General features: G+C 34.1%; 2 protein-coding genes and 1 long non-coding RNA gene across 5 annotated transcripts; 2 read left to right on the top strand and 1 right to left on the bottom strand.

Moving 5' to 3' along the window:
* Positions 1–634: 634 nt before the first annotated feature.
* Positions 635–5,062, top strand: LOC104240494 (pentatricopeptide repeat-containing protein At5g50990). 2 transcript variants are annotated; one of them, XM_009795344.2, is made up of 4 exons: positions 635–1,061; positions 1,411–3,224; positions 4,127–4,160; positions 4,972–5,062. In XM_009795344.2, exons 1-2 carry the CDS (start codon positions 929–931, stop codon positions 2,925–2,927), a joined length of 1,650 nt encoding a protein of 549 aa, XP_009793646.1. In that variant the 5' UTR covers positions 635–928; the 3' UTR covers positions 2,928–3,224; positions 4,127–4,160; positions 4,972–5,062. The 2 variants fall into 2 exon arrangements, with proteins under 2 accessions (XP_009793646.1, XP_009793647.1); XM_009795345.2 differs by lacking the exon at positions 4,127–4,160 and having other exon boundaries at positions 4,972–5,055.
* On the bottom strand, positions 4,928–7,272 carry LOC104240493 (uncharacterized). 2 transcript variants are annotated; one of them, XM_070147796.1, is made up of 6 exons: positions 6,679–7,272; positions 6,274–6,535; positions 6,120–6,156; positions 5,841–5,910; positions 5,614–5,724; positions 4,928–5,485 (listed from the first exon to the last, which is right to left on the bottom strand). In XM_070147796.1, exons 1-6 carry the CDS (start codon positions 6,868–6,870, stop codon positions 5,369–5,371), a joined length of 789 nt encoding a protein of 262 aa, XP_070003897.1. In that variant the 5' UTR covers positions 6,871–7,272; the 3' UTR covers positions 4,928–5,368. The 2 variants fall into 2 exon arrangements, with proteins under 2 accessions (XP_070003897.1, XP_009793645.1); XM_009795343.2 differs by having other exon boundaries at positions 5,805–5,910; positions 6,679–7,262.
* LOC138870133 (uncharacterized) lies at positions 5,105–6,361 on the top strand. Its single transcript, XR_011400365.1, has 2 exons — positions 5,105–5,193; positions 6,027–6,361. It is a non-coding gene; the product is annotated as an uncharacterized lncRNA (long non-coding RNA).
* Positions 7,273–11,908: the final 4,636 nt, after the last annotated feature.

Here is an 11,908-nt window from a genome sequence, read left to right on the forward strand (position 1 = left end):
TTTGTAGATATTTTGTAGATGAATTGTAGATTATTTGTATTCTGATTGTAGATGCATTGTTTTCTGTTTTCACAAATTCAAAACGACTAAAACTTCTACAAAATCTTTTGCAAAAAAACGCAATTATGTCGAAAGTACCAATCAAGCTACAATTGAATGAGAATTTATGGTTCTATTTGAGGAATGAAGCAGATCTACGATTTTTATCTGATGAACAATTAACTAATACTGTGCTTAGCTTGGATTCAGGTTTTAGAGTTAGTAGATTTGGTAATTTTCACCTATACGAATATGTAGCACTAGCTGAAAGTAGTGGGTGCTACGATATGCCTTATCAATAGTGCGGATCTGCTCATAATTTATCTGTACTATTTTGGTAAATGTTCTTATTTCTTGTTTACTTTTGGATGGAGTTTACCTTGGTGATTAATATTTTCAAACCTTCTTTCGGCCTTTATCTTGGCATAATTTTTTTTTCTTTTGATTTGTTCCTTTTGGTTGTCGCTTTTGTGAATTTTGAAGATCTATGCTTTAGATAAAAGGTCCTTATCTTAAAACATAAAATAAAATAGAATGGGTTGTGACAGAAAATTTTAAATATACGGCACTTTGAATTAAGGAGGGATATATGCAGCATTAATTGTACCTCTTAAAATACATTATGGTATATAATTGGTAATTTGGTATACTAAATGTAATTATATCAAACTTTAAACATTGAAGGGTAAAAAATCTCTTTTTGAATTTCTTTCGCACCCAAACCCAAATAGCATGGGCCTCTTTAGAACATCCATACGGACCGTTATTCTTCGGCCCAATCATGATCATCAAGAATGGAGCAACGCCTGGTAGAAACACTTGAATTCATCAATGTTCTGCGCATGAAAATGCAGTCATAAGCCATAAAAATTAGAAAGGAATTTGAAGGATGTTGAGTATTGCCCGCAGTCGGAGAATACTACATTATTATTATTATCATTATTATCATTCCTCATTTCCGTTATGGCGTCAGAATCTCAGCTCTAACTCTTTTTCTCCACCAGAGTGTCATTATTCACAAGGTTTTTACCACTCTTTATCTCTTACATATTAGATAGTTTCCATAAATATTTACTGACTTTCTAATAGTCTAATCTCAAAAATTGACTCTTTGTGTTTTTCTGTGAGTATAAAATCCACTGAATTACAAACAATTTATATGCATACACATATATGTAGAACGGGCTACTCACATATGCTGAAAATGTTGCTGGATTTTAAAGCTCTCTTCCATCCCCTTTTACTACTAATCTCACGAGCTTGATTCAAAAATGTGAATAGAAAAATCTTGTCTTTTTTTTTTTAGGTAACTGACTATTTTTGTACTAAATGTTACATTTTCTGCTTAAAGGTGACTTCTGCTTCTTACAGATCATCACAGGTTGTTATGCATTCTGGAAGGATGTAAGAAGTCACCAAATTTGAGAACTACAGTTGGCACACATGCTTATGTTATTAAGCTTGGTTATGGAATGTATCCCTCTCTTGTTTCTTTGATGGTAGTGACATATGTGTCTTGTGATAAACTCAATCTTGCTCGTCAGCTGCTCGATGAAATTCCTACCGGTTATTTTGATGCAGTCTCTGCTAATTTAATGATTGCTAGTTTTATGAAGATGGGGGCAGTTGATGTTGCCAAGAAGATATTTAATGAAGTTCCCCTTCGGGATTTGGTTACTTGGAACTCACTGATTGGAGGTTATGTCAAAAATGACATGTTTAAGGAGGCACTCAGTGTCTTCAGAAAGATGTTGAGGTCTAATGTTGAACCAGATGGATACAGTTTTGCGTCTATTATTACTGCATGTGCTAGACTTGGAGCCATTGATCATGCTAAATGGGTACATCACTTAATGACTGAGAAAAAGATTGAGCTAAATTACATTCTTTCTTCTGCTTTGATTGATATGTACTCGAAATGTGGAAGAATCGAGATAGCTAGAGGAATTTTTGATAGTGTTAAACGTACGAATGTCTCTGTCTGGAATGCGCTGATTAATGGATTAGCAATCCATGGTCTTGCTTTAGACGCAATTGGGGTATTCTCACAGATGGGGCCAGAAAATGTTTCACCTGATAGTATTACTTTTATTGGACTTCTAACAGCATGTAGTCATTGTGGGTTGGTTGAAGAGGGTTGGAAGTATTTTGATCTTATGAAAAGTATGTATTTGATGGAACCGCAACTTGAGCATTATGGAGCAATGGTTGATCTGCTAGGCAGAGCTGGACTGCTTGATGAAGCTTATACAATGGTCAAGGAAATGCCAATACAGCCTGATGCAGTTATATGGAGGACATTTCTCAGTGCTTCTAGAATTCACAAAAGTTCTGAGATGGGTGAAGTTGCTAGCACAAAAATATCTCATCTTGGCAGCGGAGATTATGTCTTACTGTCTAACATTTATTGTTCTACTAATAAATGGGATAGCGCTGAGAAAGTTAGATGTGTGATGAAACGGAAAGGAGTTCGTAAAAGTAGTGGGAAAAGTTGGGTTGAAGTAGGTAACATTGTTCACCAGTTCAAGGCAGGTGACCGATCACATCCTGAAGCTGAACTAATATATAAAACTCTGAAGGAATTGATTCATCGAACCAAATTGGAAGGATTTATTTCCACGACCGAGTTGGTTTTGATGGATATTTCTGATGAGGAAAAGGAGGAAAATTTGAGTTACCATAGTGAAAAATTGGCATTAGCCTATGGGATCTTAAAATCTATTCCTGGAACTCGCATTCAAGTTTCAAAAAATCTTCGTACTTGTCCAGATTGCCATTCTTGGATAAAAGTGGTAGCAAAGGTGTTGAATAGGGAGATCATTGTGAGGGACAGAATCCGCTTTCATCACTTTGTAGATGGTTATTGTAGTTGTGGGGATTACTGGTAGTGATTCTTTGAAGTAACAATTGAGTTTGGTAATTGATGTGAAGTAGACAACTTATCGTGGATGTCTCAAAGTTTCGTGTGGCTCTTATCTTGTCTGTTTCTAGCATCCTATCTGCTGTGTGCACTCCTTGTACAAGCACCACTTAGATGATGACCTCCTGAAGTATTCGTTACGTAAAGGATTAAAACTCACAGGTTACAATCAGTGCCAAAATTATTTATGTCCATATGCTGCAGCTCCAAGCTCTGACATAAGACATCCCTGCCTATGGAAGAACTCGCTGAATAATACATCCAGGTGATTTCTTAGTTTATTTTCTGGTCTTTGATGTATGAACTCTCTCTTTCATGAATATCCTGTTGCTATATAAGTGTTTGAATCTTTCTCTTTGGATGGAAACTGGTATATCTTGTTACTGTGTAATTGCTCAAGTCTTTCTCTTTGGATGGAAACTGGATTAGATTGGCAAATTAGACAAATTGAATACGGAAAAAGTCAAATTACCTTGAGAAAACGGCAGCGTCGAGTTAGTCATCAAATAAAAAATAGCCTTAAGTAACCAGTAGTTCACATAATTTATAGATATAGTAGATGAAGCTTCATTGCAGGCAGTGCAGTACTCTTGACTTTATGACTTTCTTGGACAAGGGAGGACAGTGGCTTTTGTTGTTTCAGATAAAACTTCCAGTAGATACATGAGAAAGACTACTTATATATAAAAAAAAAGGGTACATTCATGTGGTCATTTCTTCTAGAGGAGAAACAATACATGTGACTGTTGAATCGAATTTCCACCTGTAATTTTTGATGTGTCAAGGGTAGTCAAACATTTTGGATTGTGATGTAAATTTCTGTAATAGCTTCTCCAATCTTCTTAAGCTTCACTTTAGATGGCATCTGACCTTATAAACACACATTTTTTTTTTGTGTGTGTGTGTGTGTGAGAGAGAGAGAGAGAGAGAGAGAGAGAGAGAAGTAGGGGTAAATTAATGGCAATATCAGTTAATGCATCTTATTGTATGTGAGAAGTCAAATATTTGTTATCTTTTGTCAGAGATGTTGTTTGAACCCTACCCGTATCTTTTGTCAAATAATATTTGTTTACAGAATGCAAGTTTTCAAGTAATATTTGACTTTCCTTTAATATTTCCCTTTACTTTAAAGTTGATTATCTGAGAATTCATTGCATTTGTTTACAGAATGCAAGTTTTCAAACGATGCAGCGAAAGCTTTGTAAGTTTCTTTGATAAATGATGGTTCTGCATTACTGGACATGTTTGTGTTAGTTCTCTTCTTTCACATTGGAAATCAAATTCTGGAAATATACCATCAAACACTCTACCAGTTCAAATATTTAAGTGGCTACATAATTACAAATGCCCTGTCTCTTCCTATTGAATACCAAAGGTCTACTGTTGAATTGCGTGAACCGCCTCATTTAAAAGTTTAAACTAATAGAAAGGAATTGTTAGAATGGGGAAATTTTTGTATATTTATTTAGGTCTGTAACAACTAAAAAGATGTTTCTCTGGTGAATTATCACTACAACATGCTGCTAGTATGAAGTGGTACTGTTTGGCTTACTCGAAGAATACTCATACTGTATTAATCGGGTCAAGAAGTTGCCCAAATTTCTGTGCGCTTATTTAACCTTAAACTTTTGTCCTTCACCTGTACAAGAGAGGGCACTGAGGCTGAGCATGGAATTAAAGATGTTGCAGGCCAAAAGAAACACACACAAGATGCTAGGACGTAGCTGTTTTTAGGTTCTCCTGCTTTTGCAGCCATTATTCTCATGCTCAATACAGTTTCTCTTCAAATATGCTCAACGTTCAAAATGCATTTTCTTCTTAATTGCAGTAGTATCAATATATTTACAAGCAACTCATCTGTGGAAATGTCATGAGCTATATAGTGGGTGTATCTTGCCTCAACAGAAACGCAAAAAATAAAAAAATAAAATAAAAATACATACATTTAACCGCTGCAAAGCATAAAAATGATTTGATTGAACTCTGTTATAACTGTATTTCACTTGTTGCAGAATTGAGGTCGAATGTAATCCAGTTTGTCATATCAAAATGTTTGATGGAGATGGAAGTTGAAAACATCAAAACAAAGCCAATGAACTGGAAGATCAGGTGGACAACAACAACAACAACAACCCAGTGACATCCCACTAATGGGGTCTGGGGAGGGTAGTATGTACGCAGACCTTACCCCTACCTCGAAGGGGTAGAGAGACTGTTTTCCGAAAGACCCTCAGGTGGACAACAATATATCATTTACTTTTTATGTAGAAGCTGAATACTTAGTAATGCATATAAATGTAAAATGTATATTTTGCAATATTTTTCCTCAGAGCTATTAGGAGAGGGCATTGTCAACTCGATCAGGTTGAAACTTCTCGAGTGAGCTAAAGGGATAGTGCAATTACTTGCTTAGGCGTCCTGTATAGGAACTAATGGCATTTTGCCTCCATAAGCCTCCGGAAGCTGGCTTTCATCGATATCTTGAAGTAAGGTTGCTCTAAGTAGTTTGCTTTCCACAAACATGATCTGTGAATATGGAAATTAGTTTGGTGAAGATGATGTGATACAAGTTATAGTCAACAGTCAAGCATGACTGAACTCTAGCATTGGTTTATCTACCTTTTATGCAAAATAGAAAGATTTTAGAACCTCACCTTTTTCTTGGTGTTATTGTCTATGAAAGGATACAACATCTTCCATAATGTGCAAAAGAAGTAGGGGACATTAACAAGAAGTACTTTTCCGAGTCTTTCGGGGTAGCAATCCTGCAAAATGGATGTCTTTTAGATTAAGGACTAGAATATGGTAAGCTTCTATTCCTAGGAAAGAATGAAGTTAACTAAACCTGTACGATATATAGAGCCGCAAGATAGGCACGAACATCACTGTTTGAATAGCCAAAACCTTGGAGATCTCCGATTATCACGAACTTCTCTCTTCCTGGCGAGGTCCTGATTCATCAATGAAACCCCATAATTTATGATGTGTTTTTTCATTTTCTATAACTATTCCACTCTTTTTGAGTAGTAATATTCCAGTACTCAATAATTTGTTTTATGGAAAACAGGTCTTCCATGGTGGAGTTTGCTACTGATGTTTTCAACTGATTTTGGAAAATAACAACGGAGGAATAAAGCTGCTATTATTTTAAATACTGTACCTTGCACACAGTTTGTCTAGAGCGAAGACTATAAAACCTGAGGAATCAAAGAAAGACTTGAGTGTGAGAAATTGACTGGTTCAATAGCCATCTTCACTGACCATGAAGCAGCAGGCCAAGTGAAATTAGTAAAAAGGTAAAAGGAAAGTCATACGTTTGAACTCTTCAACACCTCCTATTTTGTTTTGTATATGCCTGCCACCAAAAACTACAGCAATAGGACGTCCTTGTTTGTCCACACCTTGCATGAACATCTTGTTCTGTGCAATCTCGTTTGGTATCTCACACACTGAAATGGATCCTTTTGGTACAAAGCTTTGCCTCCATTTAAGGTATTTCAAGAACATTGTTGATGCTTTTTCTACGTCAAGATCTCGAGCTCGAAGAAACCTTCTTAATGCATATTCATCTACTTCCTGGAAACAAGCAACAAAATCCTTTTACATTTTATAAAAAGTCTTGATCTTTTTCTCCAATAGGGAAAAAGAAAGCAAATAAGGATAGTTAGCAAGATAATGAGAGAAATGCTGCAATGCTGTGGGAAATAGTATAGTAATACCTTGGAAGAAGGATCTTGCTTTTCAATAACAGCTCTCATTAGTTCAATTTTGTAATTCTCTTGTTCAGTAATTGTATCGTTGCATTTCACTTGAATCTCTTCTTTTTCTATTATTTCCTGCTTCAGTCTGTGTTCAGAAAGAAGTACATCATTGTTTGGCTCCATTGCTGTTGCTTCTGCCTTCACCTCCATCAGTTTCTTCCTTGCACCTGTAATTAGTCGGAGAAAAGGAATGGAAAGCAGAAGATTCAACCCCACCTTCAAGGTAACTAATTTCCTCTTGTTTGTTGAATTTTATAGCCAACTTCAAGAAAGAAAATAAGAGGAAGATGGGATGTTAGAAAAATCAAGTCTTTGAAAGAAATGAATAAAGGCAATTGACCATGATTATTTGACTGACTGTTGAGTTGAAATTGAGAAGAGGATAGATATAAATTAACTTGACATGCCTAGTGAAAAAATAAAAACTACCCTCAATGAAATGGGTGAAAACCATGATAGACCTGACATTTGTGCAAAAACAAAAATTATTAGGTGACTGAGTCCTATCTATCTAAGCCGTGGTAGACAAAATTACCGAACATTAACATTGGTGTTGCTCGAAGGTTACAGTATTTAGTGAAATAGACAAGATGTACACAAATTGAACCGGTCAACATCTCAAAAGATGACAAAACAAATACCACTTTCAATCAAAATAGAAAACGCGATGTAGATTGTTCTAGCATTCAAGCTGGTATAGACATCAAACACGATCACGCCGTATATAATCATAAATGCAGCGGTCATTGCTTCTCAAAAAATAAATATTGGAAGCATAAGCGAAGTGTTGTGTAGTACACCCTCCCTCTCATAATATGTGTCGTGGTTACTAAAAATAGTTGTCTCAAATTATTTGTCTTTTTAGAATTCAAGACAAAATTGATTATATTTTTCCTTTTTACTCTTAATAATCAATTGCATTCACATTTAGTAAAAATATGGATAATATTATTGAAAGAGATGATGCAAATTGAGAAAATATTTAATAAGGATAAAGTAGTCAAAAACTATTCTTTGTTAAAGAACGTGCACAAAAGAATTACGACACATATTGTGAGACGGAGGAGGTATTTGATTGTTTAATTTTGCCATTTGGTTACAAATTTGTGGGGGTTGAGCTACTTATCTTCCTCATTAATTGATAGGTGGTTAAGAGTGACTTCATGGACCCCTAAGCATTTATTGTATATATAATCAGCACCATTTATTATAGTGGTTCATTTCCAGAGTTCCAGTAGAGCTTTTCTTTGGAGTATAATAGTATAATATATTTGTATATAGTCTTTCAGTAGGATAAAATAAATATATTTAAACATATTTACAGAAACTACGGTTGAGGGTTAGGTGTATCACAATTATGTTTCTTGTAGTTTCAACCATTAGATTTCTCTCTCTTATTTCTCTTACTTGTAGCAATTCGTATGTCGGCAAATTATGAGAAAATAGAGGGCAAAATAACCAATTTATTATTAGGGAAAATGACACTACATAGCCGCTATAAAAATAATAGCCGAAAAATGTATATTTTTTGTATATATATACATTATATAAGTTATATACAAATTTTATATATTTTTCGGGCTACCGAGTATAAATTGTTTCAGTGCGGGCTAAAAGTGATAATACCCCAATTTACTACTTCCTCCGGTCCACTTTAATTAAATTTTTGGTTTTTTTTGTTTGTACTCCACAATATTTGATTTTTTCAGATATCAAAAAGGAACTAACTTCTTTTTCCAAAGTTGTCCTTGGAGTAAAGAGCCTAGGATTATTTGGTGTGTTTCCAATGAACAAATTAGAGTTTTTGGCCAACATTGTCCCTTATCTTTGAGGGTAGGTCTATTTTGGTCGAAATTAGAAAATGACACTATGTAACCGTTATAAAAATAATAGCCGAAAAAATGTATAAAATTTATATATATATTTTTGTCTATATATACATTTTGTATGTTAATATACAAAAATTATACAAATTTTATATACTTTTTCCGCTATCAAATGTAAACAGTTTCTGCCACGGACTAAAAGGGATAACACAACATGGTTATTTGTTTGCTTTAATAATATGCCTAGAAGTGATCCAGGTGGCTCTATTCTTTTCAAATTTTAACTTTTCTTTGTGGAAAAATCAACAAAAATTTTAAATGTATATATATATATATATATATATATATATATTATATATATATATATTCAGCTATTATTTTTGCAGCGGTTATACAATGTCATTTTCTCATTGAAAATAGGCACAGAAGGGGATATTTTCAAGGTCAAAATTTTAGAAGACATTATCTAAAAATGAGGAATTAGAGTGATAATTTGTGTTATCCAATAAAAGGAGAGGAAACGTTTTGCTTCAAAGCAGAAGATTTGCTTCATGAATCAGAGTTAGGTAACACCGTTAGTTTTTAACACATTGTGTCAGTGAGACTAAATGTGCTCCACTTTAGCATACTTAAGGGACTAAGACCTCATTTGTTTTTATTAAGATTAAGACGTCTGAATCTGAATATACATCTGAATATCAAGATGTGTATTAAGATTAAGACATCTGAATCTGGATACACATCTGAATATCAAGATGTGTATTAAGATTAAGACATCTGAATCTGAATACACATCTGAATATATTAAGATGTGTATTAAGATCTGAATAGAAATAATTAAGACTGTTTGATTTTTTAACATCTGAATATATAAAATTTATTTTTATTTGAAAATTAATAACATAAAATTCAAATGAAATACTAACTAATCCAATATTCTATCAATAAAATATATAGTTTTTTAAAATATGATAGTTGTTGGTGGTGATGGCTAACGGGTGAATGCCGACTAGAGACGGTGGTTTGTGGTAGTTTTGGTTGATGATGGTGGTTCGTGCTAGTAGCTAGTAGTGATTGGTAGTGGTGGCAATTATGATTGAGGATGGTGGTGGTGAGTGGTGATAGTAGTTGTGACTAAGGAAGGTGGTGGGTGGGTGGTGGTAGGTTATAATAATGGGCAATTTCGGCTGTGGTTGTTGATGGTGATGGAGTGATCAGTTGTGATAGTTGAGGTGGAGAGTGTTGATTGTGGGTGAGAATGCTATATGATGGTCAGAGTGGTGGGGATAGTGGGTGGTGATGGTCGATAATGCTGGCAGCTATGATTGAGGATTATGGTGGCGTGGTGGTGGTGGTGGCGGCGGCATAGTGGTAGTTGATAATGGTAGGCGGTGGCAACAATTAATAATGAATATGTGATAACATCTTAATGAAATTAAGTCTCTGTTATAGATCTTAATCATACAGACCTATTCAGACCCATTAAGTGGTTGTGAAGTAAAAAAAATAAATCCACTTAATGATTAAGATATGAATAATTAAGATTCAGACTTTAAAAACAAACACAGTTAATGTCTGAGATCTGAATGATTAAAATTCAGACCTCCATTAAGTGCAAACAAATGAGGCCTTATATGTTTAAAGTTATATTTTAGGGACCAAAATAGACCTATCCTTAAAGATAAGGGACAATATTGGTCAAAAACTCAACAAAATAAAATTAATATAATCATTTTTATTGTTATTAATGATAAATCAATTAAAGTGGATTGGAGGGAGTAGTAGTCCTTTAAGTAAGCTATATCCACATTCTCTTATTGATCAAAAACTAGTAAAAGTTTTAATGTTTTATGTTTATGTATCAGATCTCTCTCACCCGTTTTTTCCCTACAAAAAACGAGTCATTGTTGCAAAACGAGTAGGTTTAACTTCCCAAATAAACCAAAACGGCCTCACGAAGCCTGTCACTAGAATCCCAACAACAAAGTCAAATTTAGCTAGTGTTCGAACATAAATTTGATTGAAACTTGGAAAAAAAATTATAGATGAGAAGAAAAATAATTTTTGAAAATGAAAATTATTTTTGGACATGCATTTTAATTAAAGAAATTGAAGTTTTATCAGTAAAAAATATTGAACTAGTCTAAACCACTTTTTGAAACTTGAAAATTCATCTTCAAGAACTGCCCAAAACTGATCTTTCTTTATAACTAAATAATTAAGGGAAAAGGCTCTAATATACCTCTGTACTTTGATAAATAGTACATTCCTCTCCACCGTTATACTATTAGGCCATTTAAAGGCCTACCATTAGGAAAGTGAAAAAAAAATATCCTTATTCTTAACCCCCGTCCAACAAAACAATTAAAATGCCACCTGGAAAGCCACCGTGAACAGATCCGGCCCGTAACCCGTTCCACCTATTACTTAAATACTTATTTACCCGTTTTTAATAAAGAAAAGGGTCATTTTTTCTTGTTAGCTGAGAAAACGACGGTGAGACGATTTAGGGTTCCTCCTATATGCATCAATTCTCGTAAAATCCTTCAAAGGTATAATTTTTTTTTATTCTAATAAACTTGGTTGCTGTTATGAATCACGGTAGTGTATCTCTTTTTGGGAAAGGGGGTTTTTGTTTCTGGCAAAGATGATTGTACATGGTCCCCAAGTGGGACATTTTTCTGTTGTTCCTTTATTGAATGCTGTAAATTTTTGTTGTTTCTTTAGAATTTGTGGTCCACCAGTAGATTTGGTTAATAATATCGAGACTCATGTGCCTGCCCTTTATACTATTTTGTCTGATTCATATGGGAATGCCCTTTATTATATTCAAATGTTTGACATTAAAGTTTGTACTATTATAAACTCTGTTAAGTTTATTTTAAATTCTGCCCTTTATTGCTTTGTACTATATTATATTCAATTTTGTTAACCCTTTTCTCTTATTTATTTTGTAGATTAAGATGGTTAATGTGGACTTGTTATTCAATTATGGAGGTGACTGGAAAATAATTCCAAAAGTATTATATACAAGATACTTGGTGCACACTTGGAAACAATATGATTTTATCCTTCTGTCTTTCACAGATTTAGTAAATGAATATACCTCATCTACTATAGGGTATGTTGGTGTTCAATAATTGATAATTTGTGGTCCTTCTGGTAGATTTTATGAAGTAACAGGGGATGATGGTATTAGGACTTTACAAAACATGGTTTCTGACCTTTTCAATATAATTAATGTATTTGCTGTAGAGGATAGTGAAATAGGGGTTCTTGTTCCTAATATTGTCGACCATAATGAATCACAAACAGTAGATTGTGAGGTTGCAACTGATTGTAGTTCAAATGAGAGTGAAGAT

Source organism: Nicotiana sylvestris, chromosome 6, assembly GCF_000393655.2.
Source record: "Nicotiana sylvestris chromosome 6, ASM39365v2, whole genome shotgun sequence".
Classification (NCBI taxonomy): Eukaryota; Viridiplantae; Streptophyta; class Magnoliopsida; order Solanales; family Solanaceae; genus Nicotiana; species Nicotiana sylvestris.